This window comes from Anopheles maculipalpis, chromosome X (genome assembly GCF_943734695.1).
Source record: "Anopheles maculipalpis chromosome X, idAnoMacuDA_375_x, whole genome shotgun sequence".
NCBI classification, from domain to species: domain Eukaryota; kingdom Metazoa; phylum Arthropoda; class Insecta; order Diptera; family Culicidae; genus Anopheles; species Anopheles maculipalpis.
In genome coordinates this window covers 12,313,920-12,328,580 of record NC_064870.1, presented here as the reverse complement: position 1 = coordinate 12,328,580, position 14,661 = coordinate 12,313,920, and the positions used below count along the sequence as shown (strand labels likewise).

Sequence of the window (14,661 nt, the reverse complement as noted above, 5' to 3'; positions counted from 1 at the left end):
CAGACCAGTCTGGGGTAAAGTTTTTGTTGTAGCATTTTTTCTTCTTTTTCTGTACGATCGTTTCTTCCTCAACCTCTTCCTCTCTCCCCCCCCCCTCCACCCTCAGGGTCAATGTAGGGGTCAAGCGAAAAACGGGTCCGAAACTTGGCAACAAAATGTGTGCAGAAGTTTTGAAGATGGTAAAGCTGAAGCTCACCACGGTGCAAATACGGTGCTGGTGCATTTTATCCGTTAATGTTAGACGCTTCCACAGCCCAGAATCCTTCCCTCTCTATTCTCCGTTTCCGGTCCGCAAAGGACCGGTTTCGAATCCATTTGCATAATTTAAAGTTGCTCACTGTGCACGGGGCCACGAAGCCGAAGCTGGGTTTTGTAGCAGGTGCTGCACTCGAGCTCAACACTTGAAACATCCGAAGAACGAAAAAAAAAATCGGACACTGAAAGAAAAGCGCGAGAAAACCTAACCGTAACACCGTAAACTACTGGGCGCCTCCATCATGGCAGAAATTTGAAAACACAAAAAAAGGATGTAAAATCGGCACCGCACCGCACTTTTATTTCGTTCGCTTGTGGTTAAAGTTTGTAACAAGCAGCTCTACTCAACCCTTCCCGACCACTCCAGTGGCCCTATCATTTTCTTGCCATTTTTATAAAAAAAGAGGTTAAAAAATATTTCAGAAACGCGAATTTTTTTTTGCCTGTCACTCTTTAGCTAGTGCTTCTTCTGCTGCAGTTCACTCTTTGCCATGGTAAAGATTTGCCTGTGTCGGCTTCAATGTAAACTGGATTGCACCAGGTCGCAGCGCATCGGGTTGCTGTTCATCATTAGCCCTGAAGGAGGTGTCGTTTACACTGAAGCTTTTGAAACGCACACACACGCATACACATGCTACTTGTGTCTGGAGGGCCCAAGTGCCCTCGAGAAACCGAGTGCCCTTTTTGTGTAACCGAACAAACACATCCGACCGCCGAGCATGTTCGCCATTCGATCGTTGTGATCTTGTGTATAAAAAAGGCTTGTGTTTGTGTAGGTGTGTGTTTGTGTGTATGTGTAGGAAGCGTGAAGGATGCGGATGTTATGGCGTTGTAAGCATATCTCTCTTTCAGCTCCACACGTCAAACGTGCTTAACGGAATGTGAGGTTAGAAAAATTTTGCTTCCCTCTCCAACTGCTAAATTTCGTTCGAAGCTTCTCAGAAAAAAAAGGGGAGCAAAACCTTAAGCAGCGTTGTGTGTATGAGTTGACTCGTGCATAAAATAGTTCCACATTTTTGCTGCTGCTTGTCAAGACTTCAGTGGGAAGGACGGGGATGATGAAAATTCGTCCGAATCAAACGTATACATTTTTCCCCCGATACAGGCAAGCATTGTTGCCGTAGCAGCAATGAAACTCCGCAAGAATGGGACGGAGTTGTGCGTCGATTGTTGCTAAATTTTATGCGCTTCCTGTCCAATGCCTGGCAAGGTTTGTGTGTCTTCCCATCGGGGTGAATTTTTTCCAAGGAGCTTCTTTGTTACACCCGCAACACGGTGGTTGAAGCGATGTCGAGATACGGCGCTGAATATTGTTGCCTTAAGCTTTACTCACACATACATACATACGCACACACTCGCACACAAACACACACACACACAAACTCACAAGAAGGTTACCATAAGTATCGAACACTTTAGTAACAGCGCCATCGTCAATAAATCAGTGCGAAGCGCGTTCAGGCTTTTGTGGGTGGTGCAGCATTTTCCCTCCACTCCACCTTTTTTTCTCTTTACGCCTCCTCCTTTGTGCTGCTTTTTGTTTGCGTTCTTCTTTCTAGCTTTTTATGCATTCACGCGCGTGTGTGTTTATGTGTGTATGTTGAAGGAAATGGCGTTAGTGTCAGACAAAATTTACTGCTAATGGAGTGAATTCGAACAATGGCCGTTCCGGGGGCGATTCTCGGTGATTGTCCTGCGCGAAGAGGAAGAAGCAGCAAAGGAATACGAAGACGCTTTGCTGATCAGGTTCAAGTTTCTCCGTGTGCCACATTGATTTGTGTGGCGACATCTTCCGACCGTACGGGGATGGGATCGAAGTGGGTTTCGCTCGTCTGGCCAGTATAATAACCTCGATTCCGGACGGTGTCAGATTCCAATTACTGCTTATAGGCCGAGCACGAATCTTAAGCAGATATGGGCATCGAAATTGTCTACCAGTTGCGAGAACACATTTCGATGTGGTCTTTCATTTTGCTTTTGGATAATTATTTTAGTTTCAGAATTACGAAATACCAGCAACTGGGGGAGAAGGATCCGTAAAAAGCAAAATGAATGATTCAACCTCGTATAGAAAAAAAAAACGAAACGACTTCCCTGATGAATATTCAAACGCTTGCGCGATTCCGATGAAGCCACTTCATTTTCGGGGATTGATCCTTATTTGTTGTTTATTTACAACCTCATGATAAATGTGGTATTTTATCTCCGCTTGCCCGGGACACGGTATCAGCAATTGATCCTTTAATTGGTTTGATTGATTTTCATCAGTAAGTGGTGAAGAGCTGAGACAAATAAAATGGGTTTATGTACAGAACAACCCTCGGAAAAAAATGGACGATAAAGAAGCAACACATAGTAGCAGCCGGCAGGCAACGGACAACGACGTACGAACGGTACAGATTATGTACAGCTAAAGATAAACAGTGAGAGAGAGAGAGAGCGAAAGAGAAATAGGAAGAGAGAGAGAGAGAGAGAACACGAGAGAAAGAACGTGGTTGAACAACACATCAAACAGCATTTGAAGCTAGAGAAACGCTAAAAAACATTACAAGTAGAGCGAACGAGAGAAAGAGATGAAAGGAGAAGCATAAGAAGGAGAAAGATATAGAAAATAATAAAATAATAAAAAATATTAAAAAAGATTTAAATAAACAGGGAAAAATTAAGATGAATAAATGAAAAGAAATTTGCTAAACAAATTAATAAGGAATACAGACAAAATCATGGAAGTTTGAAGCATAAAAAGAAAAGGTTACAAGAACGAAAAAAATAAACTATTTAGCTTTGAACTTTTATGAAATGAAAGTAAATACAATGTAAAAACGAACACTAAAAGACTAGAATAAAATTTAATATTAACATTAAAATGAAAGCACAGAGGTAAATGGTAAGGGAAATAAAATATTTGTGGTTATAAAACATAAAAACAACTTTCAAAAGATTTAGCGGAAGCAAACAAACAAACAAACAAACAAACAAACAAACCAACAAAACTACATCAATTATTAGAAAGCTGACGTAATTTATGAAAGTAATATAAAATAAATAGCAATATGACCTGGCCGTCCCTTATGAAAAAAAAAAAACATAAAAAAATATTAATTGCGAATGGCGACAAACCAGATCAATGAAATGGTGAAACATAAAAAGTGATTATTAGACAGCAGGTACCAAAAAACAAAAAACCCGAAAATAGTAGAAGAACAAGAAGGAAAAGAAAGCAAACAGATAGGAAAGAAAACAAAACAAAGGATAACACGCCCCGTCGTTATCAAACCGTTAGCACTTACTTGGGAGCAATATCGCAACCCTGCTGCATGAGGGAACCGATCGTGAACCAGAGCGAGTTCAGCAGCGTGAAGCTGTTTTCCAGAAACAGTGGCTCACTGTTGCAGGGGTGTGGATTTTCCCACTCGTACGGTGTGAAGCTGGTCGTGGTGCGGTTGTTGTGGAAAGAGAAGAACAAGAACGAGGTGATGATGGCTTGGGAATGTGTGTGCGTGTGTGGGGGAAACGAGCAGACAAGAAGAAACCGTTGCTGGGGACAATTCAATTGGTCGCCGACGCCCGGTGCGCGAAACGATGAAGCAAATGAAAGCAATCAAAACCACCATATAACATCCTGTTTTGCTGTTGAATAGGGTGGAGAGGGTGGGTAGGAGGGGGGGAGGTGTTTGTGGGAACGGCAGGTCGATTGAAAAACGGGGAAAGGTGTTTAAGAAGGCAAAAAAAAAGTTGGTGTAGGGTGGGATGATGGATATAGTGGAGAGGGTGGTTGGGCGTTGGAGTTAGAAGCAAAATGAGGGATCATTGTAGTAGATAAATAAAGCAGCACACGTACTGCGATTGGATGTTGCCGGTAGTGGATGGGTTGTTCGCGTTTCATCTCTTAACTTCCTCTCATCTCTCACACGCACACTTACAGAAACACAATCAAAATTGCTTCATCGTTACACGGGCATGTGCACTGAAAAAGTTTTTTTTTATCAATTTGCTGCTTTGTAGATTTTCTTTTTTCATGTAAAAAAAACACCCCGATTGTACAATGATGATGCACGTGTCGTTCTGCTTTGCTTAGCGGATAAAATCAACTGCAGGTGAATGTGTCAGAATTGGACGGAAGAAGAAAGGTGTTGCTCATTTGATGGCACCGGTACGAGGAAGTGATGCAAAAACTAGTGCAAGAATGTTGTTGAATTCCTTGCCATTAAAGATTGGCAGTTTGTGAGTTGAATCGAACTAATTGAATTGATTGATTTGAAGAATCAGCGATCGGTTTGTGTTACCCTTTTGTGTAGTATTCCCGAAAGAGTTGATCAAAAGACTTAAACATTTTAATAGGGATTTGAATCCCCAAAAAAGAATGTATGAGGGAGAAAAAGAGTAAGCAAGGAATCGATTCCCTATAGATTTTTCACCAATCCGGAAGAGCGATTTGAATCAGCAACGATTTATTAAACGATTTAAATCACTATGATGACTCAGTCGGTCTGATTCAAATCCTTTAAAAGAGCTCCCGTCAGTTTTATACGCTACATATCAACCATGCTGAGCCACAGTGAGCTATAGTGAGCGTCACCAATGTTCTGAGTACAAAAACTCGCGTGTCCGTGGTATCGCTTAGCAGTGAAACAGAGTTTTCTTCACATTGTTGATGAGCTTCAGCAGCAAACATGTGCACAAGGGATACACGGCAATCGAGTTATAAATTTATTATCTCGCCGTTCGCTTGATTCCGGCGGTGCAAACACATGCAAAAAAAAAACTGCACACCAACGCACCACACAACAGACTGGAGGTTAACGTTAGCGCGGCTTGCTCTCTTCATTCTCACACACAAACCTAGAATCACGTACGTACCAATGCAGGAAGAACGATTTTTTTTTCGCTTCTAGACTACGCTCGAACATCCTTTCATGTAGCGATCCGGAGCAGCAGGATTGCTCCTGAAACTGAGAGATTATCCACTTCACCGCCCTTATGTGCTGCCTTCACCTTCAAGCGCTGTGCTTTACTCATCATCCCGGTTTTCTGTCTCGCTCTCTAATGTTTGTTGTTCGCATTTTCGCAGTTTGGCGAACGTTCGGTGAAAGCATGGCCTAGCAGTGGATTAAGATTTCACTTATCGCTTCTTCAATTTATTAAATTGAAATTTAATCCCATCCACAGGCTCTCCTCGTCGTTCGGTTTTCGGTGTTCGGCCGTTTCGTATTCGGTGTATTTTGTATTTTGTTTCGGTATTTTTGATGGTCTTTGTTCAAACGGAGGAGGGTTTTTTTAGGGAAGAAGAATGTGTATGTGTGTGTGAGAGAGAGAGAGAGGGGGAGGTCTTGCAGGTACCTGGAAGACTGCTTCTGTATTTTAAGGTTCCAAGTCCGTTAGTCATATGCCGAAGACTTGGTTTTTTTAGGGAAGAAGAATGTGTGTGTGTGTGTGAGAGAGAGAGGGGGAGGTCTTGCAGGTACCTGGAAGATTGCTTCTGTATTTTAAGGTTCCAAGTCCGTTAGTCATATGCCGAAGACTTGGTTCGCTTTAAAATTATTGTTTGGACAAAGCTTTATTACTTGTCACTGATGTGTTCAATAAAAGACATTCATTACGATGATGCTAATGACGATAATGATAATGGTTGATCAGCGATTCGGCAACAATGTTGCGTGTTTCAGGTTGCCATCAATCCTCAGACGGACTATCCCATGTACGTGCGCTCAGGATCTTTGCCTGTTTTCCTGCCATTCAAAGCGTTTTTGATTGCGAAAAGCTCAATCCCCCCTCTAAGACCAAGTGGTTCTTGATGTTCGTTTCGAAGCATTAGCACGCGCGTGTGTCAGCATTTGCTACACATCATCAAAGTACCATCATGTGTGTAGAAACATTTGCGCGTTTGCGTGTTGCATATGTATGAGGCAGGTAATTAGACATGACACGGCAAAACTGCTACCAGCAGTGAGCAAATAGTTTTACGATACAACCTTTGGCCAAATCAGAAAGCAAAAATCACATCCTTTCGAAAGCAGTACGGTATCTTGGTATTATTTTAGCATAATTTTCTCCCCAACCAATTGCAGCAAAAGGGCGGTTTCGCGTGGTAAAGGCTCTTCAACGAACGAAATCGGTAGCAAAATGAAGAAAATGGACGGATAGAAAGAGGTGTGGAAGATAAGTGGCTTTTGAGTGATGAATTACGACCGCTTCATCATCGCAGCAGCACTAGCTTGGCTTCGGCTTGGTTGCCGAGGATGTGTGGTTATGAATTTCGCATCGCGTCGAACAGGGAAAGCGAGCGGAAAGCGAAAGAATAAAATGTCAGCCATTTGCTTCATCAACTGGAAAACAACATTCAAGCGACAAGTGAGTAGTGTCAATTTTTCTAAACGAAACTTCCAATCCCGGACCCACGGTATTGCACGGTGGTAAATTTTGGGAGAATATTAGGACAACTTTTTTCAAATTGCATTTTTTTTTCCTAACAGTTGGCATTGGTGCCAAGTGCCAGCTGCGGGTAAAATGAAGTCAACGATGATCGGAAAACAGCAGGCCAAGACCTCCCGGGGCTTTAAGTGCCAAAAGGGAAGAAGACTGAGGTTAAAGGTTGTGGGCTACTTGAGATTTTAAGCCGCAAAATTGCAGGTTTTGTCATTTTCCCGTGCTTTGAAGTCATGGCGGTTCCACAGAGATATTGAAGCTCTTGAAACTTGCAAAGTTATTATTGGAATCAAGGACATTGAAATAGTGAGCAAAAGATATTTTTGATATTTTGCGTAGTTTGTATTTTTTTACACTAGAATTTTTATTTTGACCTCCTCGGTAAGTATCGTTACCGATGTGCATTTTTGTTAGTGAGACTGCATATATTTCTTCATCTTTCACCTGCCTGAGATTGGGTGAAGATAGAAAGCGGGAAAAGCTTTTCTACACAGACACACACAAACACACACACTCATCCAATATATTTACATTCATCTACGGTAAGAGAAAAACTATCACGAGCCATCCTTTGGCGCTGATTAGGCGTTGGTCTGCTAAAAGGTACAGTAAAGTCCAACACTACGCGTTGCTTAACGACGATGGTTCACTTCGGTGGAGTTCCACTCACCGTGTGCTATGAAGAGATACGGTTCAGCATCACAAATCCTAGCGGATGAAACCCGATAAGCCCACGCTAACCGACAGGGAAAATGTGCTTTTTCTTCTCTCTATTGAACACTTTACTACACCCCTTGAATGCGCCGAGCGCACGGTTCGTACTGAGGAAGAAGTGTGGATGAAGATAATAAAAAATCGCTTCGTTGGAAGCATGTAGATGATGTGAAGTCGAGTTTGATCATGGGGAATCAGGCTAAAGCTGCTTTCAAGCCCGACAACCGTCTATTAGCGGTCTAACGGGAAGCCGGTTTATCGATCGGATGGATGGACGAATCTAGGCTAGCATTTTCCACTACTGTTCGAGTGCTCAGGTGCTAATGCAAAAATTACGACCACCGGGCATTAGGCGATGAAGCTGAGATTACCGTTAATGAGTGAAGTGGATAGAGAAACCTCAAAATGTGAGTGTTTTCTGAGCGATTTAATTATAGCTTCCTGAAGTAAAACTTGATTACGGTAAGGATAAACAGTGTTTTCCTCTAAATATATATCTTTCTATCAGTCATTTTCAATCAAAAATCAAAATGCTGCAAATCGACGACAAAATACAAGAAAGAAAAAATATTATAGACAAACTACTACTACTTCTGTAATCCACCTACGAGATGAGGATGAGAAAAATATTTTTTTAAAATAAATTAAAAAATCACTAACATCGCAACCCCACCGAATCTGTCACCAATTTTCGCTTCCGTTCATTTTTCCTCTCACACCAACAACGCAGAGAACAAAATAGGCACTCCACTGGGCTTACTTGGGCAGAAAATCGCACCCCTGCTGCATTAGCGAACCGATCGCGAACCACATACAGTTCATCAGCGTGAACTGAGTTTGTAGTTTTTCCGGGTGTGGATCGCACGGATTCGGCGTCGGCCACTCGTACGGTGTGAAGCTAAACCGGAGTTTGAAAATTAAGGTGGAAAAGTTCATTATCGAATGTTTTATGGGAATACAAAAATTTATCACGTAATACAAGGCTTAGCAAAAATTGAAGGACACGAAGGCTCGAAATGGGAATATGAAATTTAGAGAGAGGGAGAGAAAGGGGGAAGGAAATAATAAAAAAAACAACAAAAATGCAGATTGGAAAGAAGCTAAATCAAAGTGCAAAATGAAACGAGTTTTCCTCTTCCTTTGTTTGCTCTACTAAATGACACGCACAGGCCGGAGGAAATGTTTTTGCTAGGCTGGGCCAAAAAAAAACCAACAATGAAAAAACCAAAACGTCCGGCACGTTCACTCCTCTACACATCCTCCTGCCAAAAAAAAAAAAAAAAACGCCGGAAATGATAATTTTTCGCTCCCATCACCCCCCTCCCCCCCTTTCATGAGGTGTGCTGGGCGGAAGGCTTGGTGGCAGGAGAAAAGGGAGGGGGTCGGGGGCTTGCGGGAGCGATTTAGAATATTGATTGGAAAATTAACGATGATGCACGAGCTTCCTAGCGGTTGTATTTATTTTTCTGCACCCCTCAACAACCCCCCCCCTCCCTCCCCCCACTCCCACTCCCGTCAACCATGCACCCCATTCATCATTCATTGGAAATTGATTGACTTACGGGGTATGTGGCAGGGAGAGTGAGTGAGGAGAAAGTTTGGTTAGTCGATGCTGGAGCTTGGCAAATTAGGGTGCAACAGCTTCTCACCCCTTATAGCTTGTCATGCACCCCCACTAGTTTTTTTCCTTCTACCACGGGAGAGCGGCGTTGGGCGGAGGGGGTTAAGGATTGGGATGATTTTTCATCATAATTAACTTCCCTCACATCCATTCAGGGGCTCCGCGAGAGTGCGCAAAATTGAATTTGTGGCTAGTTGTTTGCGAACGGCAGCATTGTTTTCTTTGTTGCAGCAGTTCAGCCTGCTTGGTGGGCCAGATATTCCTGGACGGTCTAGGCGTCGAGTGGGTGGGTCTTTTTTTTTATTTCTGGTTTTTTGTTTTGTGGTCAGAATGCATTTTTTGTTTCGGCTCAAAGCCTGCAGCTGATACTATCTCCATTGCGTTAATCTCCGGTGCGGAAGCGTTCGTTTGGTTTTTAGCTCGGTACACATTTCGAGGAGAGTGTTGTGGAGAGCTTTTTTTCTCCTGCTTTTGAATTGTGGGTGAGAGTGTAATCGATGCTCGATTAGTGTTTTTAAGCCTAGTATCAGCTTTCCGGATAATGTTCTTTACCTGTGCATTGAGCTTTTATTGAGAGGATTGTCGCAGAATTGGATTCTCTTTCGTGTTTTTTTTTAATCCGATGCTAACCGGTGCCGTGACCAGGATTATATCAACAACAAAAATGTTGAGGAAGGCAGGATCGTTAGAGGTCCAAATATTTTACCTTTTAATGGTTTAATCATTTTCAAATAAATGCAATAATAATTTCAATAAACAGTTTGGTGACGTGACCAGGAACTTTTGGTGATATAATGGAGGTTCTTCTAATGCATACAATAAAAAGGAAACACTTCGTGTATTACTGCGCAATTTCTCACAGTTGGTTCTCATGGTACCATCCCCAGGATACAGTGGCAATCAAAACTAATGTATAAAAATAAATAAGTATCATTTGTTGTCCTTTGTTGCACTTTTTTCCATTTACCTTGCGTTGCGATTGCAATATGTACAACAAAAAAAAAATTCAAAAACAAAAACATCCTGATGCCGTGTCCCGGGTGGTCGGAGAAAATCGCTCTCCGGGAAACCCTGCACACATTCGAGGGTTAAAAATAGAATCTCGGCAACTGGTCACAGATCAGAAGAAGCAGTAAAAACAAAACGCACCATCCACCCTGAAGAGCCAGCTGGCGAAATGTGGTGGTGTCCCCGGAACCCGGAGCACACCAGCACATCGAACGTGAAGGCAACGATGGCACTCATAAATGGTGGATAATTTTCAATTAGATTGCACTCGTAAAAATAAATTACGCTTTCCCTCGTAGCGGCACTACGGTGGCCGCTTACGAGTGTGCTTCATCCGCCGTAATTCATCCTACCATCATCGTCAGACTGCACTGCCGTCCCTTCAGCCGACCGGTAGCCATTTTGTGCACTTTCTGCTCTCACACGGAAGCGCATTTTCACTCGTTCCTTTTTGCGTGGGCTTCTTGTTTTTTTTAGCTCGGTGCCGTGTCATTTCCGGTTAAGCTGTCGCTGACGATGTCTAATGAGGTGCAATCTTGTACGCGAGCCTGATGGTGCTGCTGATGTGTTAAGCAGCAAATCCACTTCTGGTAGGAAACCTGTAGGGAATGTTTTTTTTGCTTCTCTCTTTCTCTCTCTCTCTCTCTTTCGTTGTTGTACAGTTGCATCTTTCTGTTTGCTTCGAAAGTTCGTGTGTTTAAAACAAACGTAACCACTGGAGGAAGTATAAAGAATAGTGGAATGCTCACCGCGCTAGTATGAAGAGCAGGACCGAAACACCTAGGTACGCTGTCGCCATGTAGATCCAGACATCCAGGGAGAGTGGCGATAGGAAGGAGAACAGGTTTGGTGGTTGTTTGACCGGCTTCCGGTACAGTACCGAGATGCCGAGGTTCATAAATGGCATCGTAAAGTCGACCACCTGCTCACGGTCGAAGGTGATGGTGAGGTCGGCGATGGCTAGGTCTGCCCGTTGCTCCAACAGCTCCTTGATCATACCATCCCATTCACTGTTGCGCAAGAAAGAAGACGAGCATAAAGAAGCCTGCTAGTGGAGAACTGAATGCCATGCATAAGGTAAGCCTTACCCAGTCTCCTTGTTGTGACTTCCGTACCGTCCATCTGGCGCTAACCGTATCGTGTAGTTGAAGCCCAAGATCTTCGAGATCTCATGTATCAGATCGATCGCGTAACCCTCAAACTGTGAGTTGCCGGTCAACTTTTCTGCCGAATCCTTCCGCATGCAGTACGGTGCGCTCAGGATCGTCGTCACGATCAACGTTTTGTTCTGCAGGATCTCCACTATCTCCTTCTGCTGTTCGCCGTACGTGCGGGTAAAGTTCACGCCGGACGTCGAGTTCCAGGTGCCGCTCTTGCGCAAACCCTGCGGACCCAGCTCTACAATGTCCAGCACGAAGTCACTCCGGAAGCCCTGATGGTCAAACTTGATGACGTCGGTTAGGCCACGCATCTCGACCTGGTGCGTGCAAAGCGGGAGAAGAAAGAGAAGGAAAAACACACGCACGTATTTGGTGTGACTGATGAAAGGCTGGGTGGGAGGACACACGACAGCATACGTACGATTTTCATATAATTTATTAGGCTGTATCCGTGCGGCCACGTATCCTGGGTGTCGCATGACAGCGGATGAATGTCAATCTGCTGGCTGGTGTCCAGATCGTGCAGTGCTTTCGCAAACAGATGCACCGCGTCGTACATCAGCGCCGTTTCCGCCTACGCTCGACAAGAGCGTCGTGTGCGTGCGTGGGTATGGATAGGAGAGAGTAAGAGGAGGAGAGCGAAAATAGTAGACTCATCAAGAATTGCCTGTGAGCAAGATTTCGGGCACGGGGAAATCATGCCAACCAATATTCGTCCGGTCGTGGAAAGTCAACAAACACACACACACACATACTAACACACATACATCACGGAGTCCTGGTGAAGAAGGGTGATTTAAATTAACATTCATACGGGCCCAAGCACCGTCGTATCGGTTCGAGCCCATCTGACCGGAAACCGGCCTCGGCAATGGTCACGGCTCCAAATGGCGACTCGTGCCTCGCACATTATTCCTCTTGCAACAGCGTCTTGTTCGCCTCCCCGAACGCGCCCGACCGAAGGTTAAATGTAAACGAAGCAATTATTGGCATTTCATTAGCCCTTAGCCCTCAGCAGACATTACGTGTGGGCAATGTGCTGACGAGCGCGCTGAGAGGGCGATGAAGCGTCAACACGTGGCCCTGATACTGGTGCGAGCCAGCCTCTGACTGTCGAATGGCGACGTGAACCATTTAGACCGTTTAGGCGGTAGAATGGTTTTAATGGGTGTATATGTCCAGCGTACCTGGATCATGATGTATGGGGAAGCTGGCGGGCGGCCCGTTATATACACTGCGTCATGATTGTTATGTGGTCAAATTCTCGCTCCAATAATTTACTCCCTCACTGGCAGTTAGCATTCAATCATGCGCTTTTCAACGTGGGCTTGTGCTTAATTTTGCCTTTGAATTATGCTAAATGTTGAAGTACAAACTTCATTTTTTTTTGAGAAAAAATGTTTTACAAATATTTCCTCCGTGTTTGCGTCTGTTTGATATCTGACAGGTTTTAAGTGTAGGGCACGAGTGCTTCAATTTTCTGGAACAGTTGCATTGAGATTTGAGACTCTTCTGTTGGTCAAACTCAGAAATTTTTTTTTCTTGAACACAGAGGATCTTATATTGCAGTCATGTTGGTAATTTAATTCATTGAATTGTTTGCATATCGCTGTCAGTGAGGCTTTGCTAGAATGAGCTCTATTGATGTGAGATATTCGTAACGACTCTCTTATTCTAGGTTTTTGTTCAAGCGACGTTTTTTTCTAATACAGGGTTTTAGAGGGAATAACAAATTAGTTCGCCAAGATATTGATTTGTTCAGGTTTACACATTTTACATCCTAGTATTCATAGCTCAGGCAACTGTTCAGATAGCCTAGACGTTTTACAGCATCGATCGCTTGGACCAAAAACACGTGAGTGTACAAAAATATAGGTCTGTCGTCTGCTTGCAGTCACGAGAATGGATCCGAAGCCTCTAGAAGCTCGTACTTGTACTCAATACGTCCACGACGTACAGACTGGCAAACATGTCTTGAATATATGAGCTCGGGTAAATCAACCCCGCGGAACGATGGGAGGCAAGGCTAAATTAATAAGGGTATAGGCATCACGGGTAACAGGGGTGTCTGAAAGTCAGAGAGAGAGGGGGGGGGGGGGTAAACAGTAAACAAAACTGCACGCGCCACTAGGGCGCGGGACCAGTCATCCCGTCCCATCGCACCCCAATAACTACGGAAAGCCAATAGAGCCGGAGCCCTGAAGCAACTGGATGATACCCTAGCCACATTGGACATGGACCTTGTAGCACTACAGGAAATGCAGTGACTAGGGAGCGGTTTGCAAAGAGGACGTGGCAGTCAACGCTATGACATCTATTATAGCTGCAACGACCGCTAACACGAGCTCGGAACGGGTTTCGTCGTAGGTCCCCGGCTGAAATCTGTTATCATCGGCTCCAGGGCTATAGCTGATAGGCTATGCATCCTGCGCATAAACGTTCACACCCCTACCGAAGACAAAGACGAAGAGGAGAAGGACCTTTTCTACGGCCGCCTCACCAAAATCATGGATAGTTGCCCCAGGCATGACCTCAAAATCATCCTGGGGGACAACAATGGTGGTAGATTGGTCTAGTTCGCGGTTGCGAATAATCTGGTAAGTACAAGCTAACGTGGGTGTCCCTGGATGGAGCCACTTCCAATGCTCAGAAGGATCTCTAGACCCGTATTTGTGAAAGGACAGTACGAACTGTTGTGCAGCGAATTAGGATCGCCAGGCTCCGAAGACCGCAATTAAGTAAGCATAAAAATATCGAACAAACAAACGACAGCATCCGAGCGATTCAATATCTCGCAGAATTAATTAATGATGTACCTTAACAGATCAATATCTCGGTGAACTTGTCCATTATACCCTCGAAACCCCTCTTAATATGGTGGTTCAATTTCATTTGATATAGTTTTTGATATGAAGGTTTTGCTACTTGAGGTGAAGCTACATGTCGTGTATGACATAAATGTTGTAAGCCTAAGAGAGAACAGCGACCAAGATAACTTACATGTGCAGTATGACGAATCCACGGTATATTAATAAGTGTTCTAATTCTAGTCTAGTCCAAACAGCTGAATGGGACGATCAAGACACGACGTTAAATTCTAAAGTTGAGGGAACAAACGAAGCATGCATGCTTTATACAGTCATCGATTTCTTTACCATTTCTTCATTTACCATTGTTCATTTTATGAACAGCATAAACAGCAAAGGCCCTAGATTACTGTCCTGTGGAACACCCGATAAGCAAAAAATTGCATCTTAGGTAGTATTGTCAGTTTTCACACGACATTTCCAATCAGTTAGGTATGATGTGAGTCACTCGAAAACCTCAACTGATAAGGATAAATGGGTTATTTTAGCTTTATACCAAAGCTAAAATGAATGGGTATTTTTAGGTTTATACCAAAGCTGTATGGTTCTCGTGTAAAATTAATAAGAATACCAACATTCTTTTTTTTACCATAGTTTGTCTTATTTCGTT

At 43.6% G+C, this 14,661-nt stretch overlaps 2 protein-coding genes across 4 annotated transcripts in view; one reads left to right on the top strand and one right to left on the bottom strand.

Annotated features, from left to right (window-relative positions):
- LOC126560583 (uncharacterized) overlaps window positions 1-14,661 on the top strand; it is a 499,122-nt gene that overhangs the window by 28,756 nt on the left and 455,705 nt on the right. The window lies entirely within an intron of this gene.
- The window catches only part of LOC126568199 (glutamate receptor ionotropic, kainate 2-like), a 113,890-nt gene that overhangs the window by 10,895 nt on the left and 88,334 nt on the right, over window positions 1-14,661 (bottom strand). For all 3 annotated transcript variants that reach the window (XM_050224659.1, XM_050224651.1, XM_050224644.1), the window contains exons 9-12: window positions 11,606-11,758; window positions 11,113-11,501; window positions 10,774-11,034; window positions 8,156-8,293 (exon numbers count right to left, since the gene is read on the bottom strand). In XM_050224659.1, the coding sequence (XP_050080616.1) occupies window positions 8,156-8,293; window positions 10,774-11,034; window positions 11,113-11,501; window positions 11,606-11,758 (941 nt within the window). The remainder of the gene's footprint in view (window positions 1-8,155; window positions 8,294-10,773; window positions 11,035-11,112; window positions 11,502-11,605; window positions 11,759-14,661) is intronic.